The 12,127-nt window shown below is 38.6% G+C and overlaps 1 protein-coding gene across 36 annotated transcripts in view; it reads left to right on the top strand.

Moving 5' to 3' along the window:
• Positions 1–11,712, top strand: part of EPB41L3 (erythrocyte membrane protein band 4.1 like 3) — a 242,976-nt gene extending 231,264 nt beyond the window's left edge. For 21 of the 36 annotated variants that reach the window (XM_032293312.1, XM_032293307.1, XM_032293299.1 and 18 more), the window contains 10 exons: positions 2,730–2,804; positions 3,178–3,276; positions 4,396–5,130; positions 5,644–5,760; positions 6,359–6,736; positions 7,439–7,570; positions 8,065–8,163; positions 8,635–8,715; positions 8,984–9,100; positions 10,599–11,712. In XM_032293312.1, the coding sequence (XP_032149203.1) occupies positions 2,730–2,804; positions 3,178–3,276; positions 4,396–5,130; positions 5,644–5,760; positions 6,359–6,736; positions 7,439–7,570; positions 8,065–8,163; positions 8,635–8,715; positions 8,984–9,094 (1,827 nt within the window). In that variant the 3' untranslated portion in view covers positions 9,095–9,100; positions 10,599–11,712. The remainder of the gene's footprint in view (positions 1–2,729; positions 2,805–3,177; positions 3,277–4,395; positions 5,131–5,643; positions 5,761–6,358; positions 6,737–7,438; positions 7,571–8,064; positions 8,164–8,634; positions 8,716–8,983; positions 9,101–10,598) is intronic. The other 15 variants (XM_032293325.1, XM_032293321.1, XM_032293329.1 and 12 more) reach the window with 7 other exon arrangements.
• Positions 11,713–12,127: the final 415 nt, after the last annotated feature.

Here is a 12,127-nt window from a genome sequence, read left to right as displayed (position 1 = left end):
TGGTTTTTAAATATATAACCAAAATATTTTTATTTTAGAGGGGATATTTTTTAAAGTAGCTTCTACTAGTTTGATATCACTCTATTTTGTCATAAAATCCACTCTAAACGGTAGACTGGTTTAGAAAGATATCCAGTTACTTGTAAATGGAAATATTTAACTTAATTTTTAAAATTGACAATTCTAATAAAGTAATGGTTATTTGTGTCACAATCGGGAAGAAACTTCAATTTGGTGTCCCCAAACAAGCTTAGTTGGTTGTGTTTTTGTTTGTCTCAGTGACAAAATGGTACACTGAAGAAAAAACCTGAAGAGCTTTTGAGTTTTAATGTGACCATCTTTTTTCTTTATTTTGTTGTATCTATAGTAGTTGAATTGTTACAATAATTATTTCTATAAAATGCTACCAGTTTATGAACAATTAGAAGAAAATTATAGTTAGAATTATATTCAGTGAGCTAATAATGATGATTATGTTCTGAGAATTTTATATTTGTTTCCTGCATAAAATGGAAATTTGATTGCTAATTGTTTCAAGTTTCAGATATTTGAGTTAATAGCAGACAAGTAGCAAGATGCCCCAAAGCAGCAAACAATATCTAATTCTCATTTACTTTAGAAAATAGGCAAATACACCCACACCCAGGGCCCACCAAACATAGGGAGGGTAGGCATGTGGTTTGTGCAGCGTGCCCAAGTACATCTTCTGTCCATAAACCTTTCCCATGACAGCCTTTCGTGATGCATCTAAGCCTTGTCCATGTTAGAAATATATCCTTAGTGGTTACTTGAATACCAAAATTTTCCAAATCATAATTTAAAAATAGTACCTACTAGTATGTATGCTGCGCCAATATTGTTCTCTCTTTCATGTGAGTGGTAGTGTTACAGGCATGTTCACTGTACAGTAATTCCTTGAGCTAGACGATTAGTCCGTTTCCATAATTCCCAAACATTCATTTGCAAATTTGATTCCCTAAAATTTATTTGTAGAAATCTTTAATCACCCAACAGTAAATAACACTGTTATGAATTTTGTGTGCCAGTATAGGGCCTTGTTTTCCAATTATGATATTGAGATTAATTACTTATAATGTTGAAGTAACTAAATGAAATGGTTGGGCTATATACCTGACTGTATCCTAACCCCTAATAAAAGTGAGTTTCTTTCTCGGTGCCTCTTCACTTCTCTATTAACTAGACTGACTATATTGGGAGGTTGACCATATATAGAATTAAATTCTAAAACCTACTCCCTATGTTACCTGTTTATGTTATTGGACATACACAGTTTAGAATGTAGACACTTAATATTTTCAGTTAGAAGACATAGGCAATTTTTAAATTAGTTGGTTTCAGACAACAGGATATGCTGAGTACCAGCTTTGCTGGGTTTTTGTGAAGCTTTTATCTTAGGAATAATATTTAGTTCAGTGATTGTAATTAGAGACCTAGCAGTGTTATTCTGAAAAGTGCCTATAATTTTGACCTTTCCTTTCTGTTTCTCATTTCTGTTTGTAAAGGAGGCTATGATTATAAGCAAAAAAAAAAAAAAAAAAGAAAGAAAAAAGAAACAAAAATCATTACACATAGTACATTTTATCTTTTCTAATACCATCCTCCAAAATGCCCTCTGAAAATGGCTTACTTGTTTCTCATTAGAAAGAGTCATTTGAGAATGATACTATCAAAATCTGTCAGTAGGTCCTACAGAATATTCCAGATGTTCCCCTACAACGTCATGCAAACAAATGATTAAATGTAGTGCTGGTAGATTTTTAGACAAAAATAAATTTTAAATAGCTCTCATAAAATTACATTGTTTGTAGTGATAAAACATATTTTAAAAGTTCCATTCTTCTAGAAACTTTGAACTTGCCATCGTTATTTTTTAAGTTAATCTTTCTATCCCTGCTCTGTGGAGTTGAACACCATGCACATAGGCTTGATAGCTCATGTATTGCCACCTAAATTGTGCCTATTTAATACTAAAGAAAAAAAAATAGTTAAAAAGTAAAAACCTAGTTCCTAACATGAAATATTATTTCTTATTTTTTTTATCTTAAAGAATGAATTGATATACTTAATTTTCCACCAAGATATTTTGAAATTGACTTTTAAAAATTATTAACCATGTTACAGAAGTTCAAATAAAGCTATACCCTTGAGTATTTTTTTGTTTATTTGTGGGATAATAAATCAATCCATCTAAGTATAACTGGGCTTATTTAAATTAGTGACTAATGCAGTGACATTGTGTACATTTCATTACTCAGTAACAAGCAGCACCTAAATGGGGAATACAATAAAATACTTGTCAGAAATAGAAGTCAGGCTTTATTCCTAACTTAAAGTTTTAAAAATTTCTTAATGTTTTATTTTAAACACCCACTTTTTAAAGCAAACATAAACACTGTTTAGATGCCAAGAACAAATGCCTGTATATTGCTCTTGCATGTTCTGTGTTTGTAGAAATGAAGCACATTTAAGTTGTATAAACCCCAAAGTTTCAGAAAATCTGAACTCTTTGGAAAAAACTGAATTTTGAGATAGTTTCAGATCATTTTTCAAATGCATAAACAATAATTTACTCCTTCAGGAAAAAACGAAAGAATGTTATGAGAATATATGAGATAGATATAATACAATGAAAGAACTCTCTTCCTAACTTGCCTTTTTGGAAACTGTCTACTTCCTCTTCTCCAACCCAACCCCCTTTATTCAAACAGACCAAAGAAGAAAGAGAGATTTCTGAAAAAATTATATTTTTGCAGCAAGGAAGCTCTCCATTCTTTGAGTCTCAGGTAAAAACCAGACATAAAGGATTTTCCAAAAGGAATTGCTCTTCAGACTTCAGTGTCATTAAAATGTTTTTAGTTTTTATTTTCCCTTTTAAATGTATTTTGTTTAAAACCAAAGTAGGTACATAATTTTGATTTAGATTCTGGGGAAGGGAAATTGGAATTCTCTTAATATTTTAGTTATCAGTTATGCATCATTTCTTTATGGCTTCTAATCCAAGCTGATTTTTCTCTGTATGTTGTCTTTGACTTACTTTCTAATAATAATCTTGCTGAAATGTTGTTTTACTGCCTGTTTTTACCTGTAGACTGGTGCTAATTTAGATGATGTTGATTGATTTTGAAAGTTCTGAATTCTTATTGGTTTCCCCACTAGCCAAGTGTGATAAAGAAAATGCAGGAAGGAGATTCTGCTGACTCTGTGATTACTTCTCGTCAAATAATTTTCCAGAAAACTGTCCCATCGACCCTAGAGGTTATTCTTTTAATTCATTTCACCTCCTCTAGCAGCAGCATGTAGATGGATCTGTAGTAATTTTTTTAAGGCACGCATATTTCTAGATTTAAATTTTCAGGCTGCAATAAACACAAATGTTTCTAGAAAACATGCCAGTTTAAAATGTAAACCAAGGCACTCACCTGCTCCTAGTTCGATATCTCTTCCCTCTGTAATCTGTGAAGCTATTAACCTACCTGGTCACATTATATTATGCCTTCCTGAATACAAAAGTTTCTTAGCTTTCATTTCTTTAGTTTTGTTGGAACTAACACTAAAGAAAGTGGGAGAGAAACTCCTGAGACAATAAACTTCAGTTGTAGATAAGATTGGAGCCGGGCACAATGGCATGTGCCTGTAGTCTCAGCTCCTGGGGAGGCTGAAATGGGAGGATTGCCTTAACCCAGTTCAAGGCTGACCTGGGCAACATAGGGAAAACCCATTTCTTTAAAAAAAATGTAAGACTCGAACAATATACAGATCACTATTTATAAGGGGCTCTAATAGTGTCCCATTAGTGGGAAATATTTCGGTATAATGCCTTGAACACAGTCACACTCAATATTTATTGAATGATAAGTGCTATCATGGATTCAATTCCCTGTATCAGGAAATACAGTTTACAAATAAAGAAAATGATATTGACATAAATTTGTAGAATGTTGGGAAGTTCTTTATGAGAACAACAGTATATGAAGTATAGATTATATTTAACGAGGAAAACTTTTTATGGCCACACATGTAAAGCTAAGTAACTTGTAGAACAACTTCAATAATGTTATTTAATCTTGAAATATAAAATGATCCAAAGTTTATCATAAAAGCAAATCTGTTCTTCAAAAACTTTACTGCAAAGTATGTTCCAGTTTAAGGAAGTCACAACTCTGCCTACAGAATGTATTCTGAGCTGAAGTTTATAGTTTATCATTTCAGAGGAGAAGAGATTGCAGCCAAAATTATTAGATAATAACATAAGCCCTGGACAGTCCCATCACAGACCTGCATGTAGCAGTTGCCCTGATTTTTTTTAAAGGATTCTTATTTTAGTAATGAGATACCATCAGAATTTCTAATTTAGCTTTTATATTTCAAATATAGGGCACAGAGGATTGGGTTATTGTAGACAAAATACCCACTGAGGTAGTTGATGGTGATTCGAAAAAGATTGTGACTTACAAGGTGGTGACCGTGAGCAGTAGAACCGGTGACCTCGCACCCGACATGTTAAAATCTGGCACTATTAAAATGCATAGCTTCGAAGACTTGGCTCGAGAAATGCAACTGAAAGAAGACAGCAAACAGAAAATATACACCCTAGGAAAATCCTATGACACTGTCTCCGGGAGAATTGTTACTATGACTGAGAAAGCTAGAGAGGGTGAGAAAGTGGGACAGCCCTCCACTGCGGAAGCCCTTCAGAAAATAGAGAAAGGAGTGTCAGAGTCCGTGAAGACCACTCCCGGACTGGCAGAGTATGAGGTCCTGGAAGCCCTCGCTGATGAGAGATCCAAGAGAGGACCCGAGGTCCAGACCACAAAGCGGAAATTGTCCGAATCCCTGGCGCCCATCAAGGAGGCCGAGTCTCGCCGGCAGAGTCCAGAAGACGACGACCTCAAGAAGGCTCCACAGCTGGGGAAGGACATGACCGTCCCCCCTGGCCTGGAAGGCAGACGCTTCAGCAAAACAGAGCAAGTGCCAGAGAGTGAGGTCTTAAAAGTGGGCCCCTTTGGCCCCCGAAGGAAGAGCCTGTCCGAATGGAGATATTCCCAGGAACCGACCTTTACCGTGGCTACTGCCCATTACGTTACTGAGTCGTCCGCCTCCCGAGTAGTGGTAACCAGTGTCGCTCATTGGGGCCACAGTTTGCAATTCCAGCATGACAGTTTTTGAGGCAGTCCCCTTCCACCCCAAACCTTTTCGTTTCTCTTGCTGCTTGGCTTTATGTTGAGAGCAGCCAACCCAGCTTTTTTTATTTTTTTCATGGTTAAATCAATACCGTAGTGCAGAGTCAGCATTTAAACACTTTCCATTTAATTTCCAGCTCCCCGTTCCCAAGATGTGATAGTGCTGCTGTGGCTTGCAATGAAGGGGGAAAAATACCTGCTTAAATCGGCGCCATCCTGATCCTAATAACTCTCTCTGCTTTACCAAACAAGAGCTCCTGGTCACCCCAATTTTCTATTTTATTTCCCATTCTTTTCTGTTTCCAAACTCTGTATCAGATTCCTTCATTCCTCCTCCCCCGTCTCCTCTGCCTACAATTTTGTCTAACAAGCCGTGAATGTGTATGTGCCTAAGTTTGTGTCTCTCTTTTGTGCTTGACTCTGCCTTTCTTTGTTCACTCAGACTAAGCAGTCTTCTGGGGAAAAGCTCATGGATGGCTCTGAAATCTTCAGTTTGTTAGAGTCTGCGCGAAAACCAACAGAATTCATAGGAGGGGTTACTTCTCAAACCTGGGTTCAGGTGGCCATTTGTGTTCGTCCTTGGTGTTTCTGAATGTACCCCTTTGGCTTTCCTGACTCTTTTTGGGGCGTGAGTGTGTGTGTTGCATCCAGCTGGCTTTGCCTTCAGTGTCTCGAAGTGTCACTCAATTATCCTTTATACTGGCTTGGCATATCTGTCATATGCCTTTAGTTGCACCTCAAGAATGTACTTCAGATATTCATAAGGCAAACATGTTGAGAAATTTTAATGGCATTTAATTTCTAAAAGCATTATATCTCACCACTTGAGTCTAAGAAAGCAGCCCAAACCGATGTGAATGTGCTGCAATGCTTTGGGTTTTGTTTTGTCAATTGCACTTTATCCTGCCTTCTGTTTGTTTTGCGGATGTCCTGAAGCAGCAGCACAGGTTCAAGTGCATGCACCAGGGGCAGGGACAGGGGCAGGCATCAGAGATTCCAATGGGAGGAATGAAAGCTAATTTATATTTCCTGTCAGTGTTTCTGGTTATAAGCTCTTGATGCTGGCTTTAGGCGTCCTAGCAAGTGGCAGCTTTAGTTACTTTCTGACCTTTGGTTGATGGAAGGTCACACTGATGCCACAATCTCTTCCCATGCAGAAAATGGAAACCAAGACGGAATCCAGTGGAATCGAGACGGAACCCGCCTCACACCACCGACCGCTTAGCACTGAGAAGGTGGTGCAGGAGACTGTGCTGGTGGAGGAGAGGCGTGTGATGCACGCAAGTGGGGATGCTTCTTACACAGCAGGAGACGGTGCGGATGCCGTAGCACCGCCCACATTCACGGGGGCTTCTAGTGTTAAAGGGAAGGAGGGCTCTGCCTTGACGGAGGGGGCTAAAGAGGAACCAGGGGAGGAGGTCGCTAAAGCTGTGCTGGAGCAGCAAGAGACAGCTGCTGCTTCCCATGAGTCACAAGAGGAGCAGAGTGCAGCCATCCACGTTTCAGAAACTTTGGAACAAAAGCCTCATTTTGAGGTAACTAGTGGTTAATGTTGCTTTTATCACTAAAATAAAACTGATATAGGATGCCTGGAAATTTAGATCAGCATAATGGTGAAGCTAAGTTTAATTTTCTGTGAGTTTTTCCTCTTCCTTCCATCTACCTATTAGGGGCCTCCATACTGGTTTCCAGCTTTAGGGTCACATACAAACATATCTTTTAATTATTAATGATATAGCACTAGGAAATGGTTTCTACTCTCACTGAAATTATTATAATTGGCAGTAAAGTTGAGAAATGCAAAGTTGGCCAAGATATTAGAAAACGTGATAAATTTATTTCTGATGAGTACACTTTTCCAGAAGCACCAAAACCATGCTTGACCAGGTCCTAAATGCCAGAGTACTCTTATATTCTCTTTTATTGAGATTCCTGAAGTATTTGGGAAGTTAATGTCTCATTATTAATTCTTCTTTCTAAGAAGTTATTAAATAGAAGACTTACTTTTTTTTCTTATTGCCTTCAAAATGTTTTTCTTTACCTGGAGAATCTCATATAAAAATGTTATGAGATCCCAGGAGACTGACATGTACGTGTTGTATGCCTCGTTCCCCTGCTTATTCCCACATAAACATTAATTGCATGCTAACCTGTGCTTATAACCACCAAAGAGGAAAGAGAAGAAAATAGTCTGTGCAAACTATAATAGCCACTCTGCTTACTTCCCTTTGGCACAGTCCTCAATGGTGAAGACGGAAACCATCAGTTTTGGCAGTGTTTCACCAGGAGGAGTAAAGCTAGAAATTTCTACCAAGGAAGTGCCAGTAGTTCACACTGAAACCAAAACCATCACATATGAATCATCACAGGTGAGATGTTCTGTGAGGACCAGAGCCCTGGCTCCTCATTTCACCCCTCTTATGGCTTATCATGTTTACATAGAACTGCACAATATTTAATTCGTGAGACTTAGAGGATCCAGCAGCCAGACCACCTCTATTAAAAGTGAGGCAATAATGGTCATTTTATTACTTATCGGGGAGCAGCAGGTGACTTAACCAAGTCTTTATGTGTCTCGAAGTGTAGAAAAAGGCTCAGAAACCTGTTTCCCTAGCGTCGGAGAAAGAAAAGTATTCACTCAGCCATCCAGCCCTCACATTTCTAAAATCTTAGTTTTTTTAATGACAGTTATCTCTGGTTGCACTTAGTTCTTATTCTTGGGAGCAGCTCTCAGACTCTGAAGAGCACAATGATTGTATAATGGGAGATAAAGAAATTGTCATAATGCCTTAGGTAGCATAACCAACTTCTGTAGAGCCAATGTGAGCACCTGGATGAGGGGCCTATTCCTCTGCTGCTTTAGGTCGATCCTGGCACAGATCTGGAGCCGGGCGTGCTGATGAGCGCACAGACGATCACATCTGAAACCACCAGTACCACCACCACTACGCACATCACCAAAGTAAGTGGAGTGAGAACCAGGAAGAGGATTCCTTGAGAGCAAGCTGGAGGAAGGTGCTTGTTCAGAACTCACAGGTTGGGCCACCCAAGCACAAAGTGGCTTGCCAGTTAGGATGCCAGGACAGCTGCAAGGAGAGTTTTTACAACTCCTAGACTTACGATGCCCTTGTCCTCATGTGTGAGTTCCTTTTTAGGAATATACATTCTGATATCCTAAACTTAATGCTTGCTCCAGCACTTGGCATGCGGTAGGTGTTCCGAAACACAGGCAATTCAGACCAAAGGCCTCCACTCTATCCTCACCTCTGGAATTAAAAATGTTAAATAACTGCCATAGAACTCTAATTTCAGTTCTCAAAGAATGAATGATGTTACTTAATGCCCTGTCAGCATCTCCTGCCATTTCCTCCGCTGAAGAATGATGATTTCTCCCAGTGAGTAAATTCATAAAGCTTCTCTTTGTGTCTTGCAGACTGTGAAAGGGGGCATTTCAGAGACAAGAATTGAGAAGCGAATAGTCATCACGGGAGATGCAGACATTGACCATGACCAGGTAGTATGTGTGAGACGGTAAATACCCTGGCAGAGAAACAAAGAAAAACCTGTTGGCCCTACAGTTTCAATGCTATTCCTCTAGTCCAGCATGTATTCTGAAAAAAATTCTGAATTAACTTTCCAATATATGGTTTTCCTTTTGTAATCACTGTACCTCATTTGTAAATTGTGGATATAGATCTAGCTCATAAGTCTCCACCTCGCCACTGATCATGCATGTTCCACCTCCTTTTTGTTTTTGCCCTTCTGTGATTTCCTGGGGATAGGCGCTGGCTCAGGCAATTAAAGAGGCCAAAGAGCAGCACCCTGACATGTCAGTGACCAAAGTAGTGGTCCATAAAGAGACAGAGATCACACCAGAAGATGGAGAGGATTGACCAGAGGTAAGAGGTGATGCTGATTCTCTAGGCTTGCCTAGGCTGGCATGAGGCATGGGGCACTTCCCTCTCATCCTTCACCTGATCCTTCCTTTCCTCTGTTCTCTCACTGGCATTTGTTGGGCTGGTTACCAAGAGGATGGAGAATTGGTTTACGGGTTTGTCTCACATTTGGAGCTTCCCTTCTTGTGGAGTTTTTGCATGTACTGCCAGTCAGAGGATAAAGGAAGAGCAGAGGCTATGCTTGCGTGGTCTTCCTGGTGTTCGCTTTTATTCCAGGCCCTGCACTCTTTTCATTATCCAAATTCGTAATGTCAAATTTGATTTTACTTGCCATGTGGCATAATTGGAACTAAGGCAATGTTGCTCCGAGAGGCTCAATTTGTGTGTTCCAAATACCAGGAAAATAATATATACCCCTTTCTCCTTCTGATGGCAACAGTATCCCATTGTAAGCTTTCTCCTCAACTACGTTTGATTACAGCCTGTTTATGCTTTGGTCTTTGATTTTGTTTTTTTAATTTGAAAGCTGAGCACTCACTTTCTTTTTGGATGTCTTATATTTCCTGTATTCTTTGGGATGATTTTTCTCCCTAGTATAGCGCTGTCTCAGGAGGAGGCAAAAAATGCAATCTTGTGGTCCTTTAGAAAGCACATGCCTTTCCAGTGGCTGTTTGGCCAGCATCGTAAGCAGATTGTATCATCTATGTGTGCACAGACTTGTCATGCATACTAACCTGCTATGCAAGAACTCATGGGGCTGTGAGCGTTTCTGAGAGGGCTTTGAATGCTGAATGCAGCAGTCAAGCGACTTGCACAACTTGGTGATGTGATAAAACATTTAGGAGATTTAATATATTAGTAAGTTCTCTAACATTGGTTTAAGAAACATAAATTGGGGCCGGGCGCGGTGGCTCACGCCTGTAATCCCAGCACTTTGGGAGGCCGAGGCGGGTGGATCACAAGGTCAAGAGATCGAGACCACCCTGGTCAACATGGTGAAACCCCGTCTCTACTAAAAATACAAAAAATTAGCTGGGCATGGTGGCGCGTGCCTGTAATCCCAGCTACTCAGGAGGCTGAGGCAGGAAAATTGCCTGAACCCAGGAGGCGGAGGCTGCAGTGAGCCGAGATCGCACCATTGCACGCCAGCCTGGGTAACAAGAGCGAAACTCTGTCTCAAAAAAAAAAAAAAGAAAAGAAACATAAATTGTTGAGTGGCATCTCTTAAAAGAGAAATATAAAAACCATCCATTTTACTCAAATGAATAGTGTATTTTGGAAGATGGCAAAAAAAAAAAATTCTTCCATGAGCTTCAGCCACTTGGGCATTATCGTAATTACTTGAGAGAAAGTGTATAATTGGCAGTGACTTAACACTGGAATGTCATGGCCTCTTGTCCAAATGAGCATTCTATCCTCTAATACTTTTTTTGTGTCGTTGATCTGAGAAAATCTTTCAGTTGTTTTCAAATGAGTAACTAATCAAATCTCTTTTCTGCAGGAATAACTTAGCTTGCACATGAATGCAGTCATGCAAACCATTAGGAAAACCAGAGCCTATATGGACTTCCCTCTTCTAACCCAACTGACTTGTATCTGTCCGTGGAAAATTTCAGTCCAGAAGAATTGACCTTGACCATTAATAAAGACACTGGCAGAGAGATCCTCCCATAATAAAGCAATCTGATTCAGCATCACTAAACTGATAATGCATGAAGCAACAATAAAATTACAAATAGCAGCATTTTTAATTTTCACAAAATGTCTCAGTTTTCAGCTATACCTGCACGTTCATAACCAACAATATAAACCGTGATCTCATGTAACACATAAGCAGTTCATGCCTTTCATAGTTTATTATTATTAAAGTCTGAACAAAATTGCAATTTCTTAGGTAACAAACCTTTTGTTTACAGTTAAACGAAGATTACCCTCAAATACTAGAAGCTGTCTAGGTCCATCTGATGTGTCAGATTTTTCCCAGATTAGATGTGCCAATAACCAAGTTTATTCAGTAAACAACTTATACTTGTTTCATCTGGTTTTATTACTCTCACCCATAAACGGTAATGACTCTCTGACCCTCTGGAAATATTTAACGCTTACAATCTTGCTTTGTGTATCTCATTTAATTTGTTATAAGGTAGTACTGATTTTAGCATATTAATGTGATTTCTTCCTCATTGTTTTGGTCTGTGTTCAATCCAGAGAGCTTTTCAGAGTTCCCTAACCAGTCCTAAGTATGTAAATTGTCATTATTTTGGGAAGAAAAACCTGTATTTTTGTTAGTTTACAATATTATGAAATTTCACTTCAGGAGAACCTGTTGGGCTTCCTGTGGCTTTGTTTTCTTAGTTTCTTTTTCTGTGTATTTTTTAATTGATTTTTCTTCTTTTACTTGAAAAGAGTGTTTTATTTTCAAATCTGGTCCATATTTACATTCTAGTTCAGAGCCAAGCCTTAAACTGTACAGAATTTTCACTGTAATTAAAACTATTTAGTGTTATATATAGTCTTCAAAAAGAGAGATTCTCCATTACACAGTCACCTGCATCACAGCCCATGGTGAATGTATGTTTCTGCATAGCAAAATAAAAACGGCAAATGCACTGAAAGCTCTAGGTTTCTATGTTTAATAATTTCAGGATTGTATGTGTTGAGTCCAGAGGTAATATTTGCATAACATCAAAGGCCTTATTCATCTACACTGTAGAGCTATCCTGCTTTAACAAGATTAAAAAAACCACACACACAGTATAAGTATGCAGTGTCTGTACCCTTTGAGGGATTGAAGATGGGAACAAAATACATACACTTAAATATTTGGTTGCCTAAGAAAGGTTTAAAAAATACATCATTAAATCTCATCCTGAAAGTTTTAGGTTTTCTTTTTTTTAAATAAGAAACAAGACTCTGCTATAAAATAGGGTTGCTCAGCCTACAATCTCATGACCCATTTTAACAATCACTGTCACTGTCACCCATTTCTTTCATTATATCCACCTCTTCCCAGCACATCTCTTACTCTAT

The sequence above is a fragment of the Sapajus apella genome, unplaced genomic scaffold (assembly GCF_009761245.1).
Source record: "Sapajus apella isolate SASKATOON/1434 unplaced genomic scaffold, GSC_monkey_1.0 scaffold29, whole genome shotgun sequence".
Classification (NCBI taxonomy): Eukaryota; Metazoa; Chordata; class Mammalia; order Primates; family Cebidae; genus Sapajus; species Sapajus apella.
Note: the sequence above shows the minus strand (reverse complement) of the source record. Positions and strands in the feature narration are given on the sequence as shown.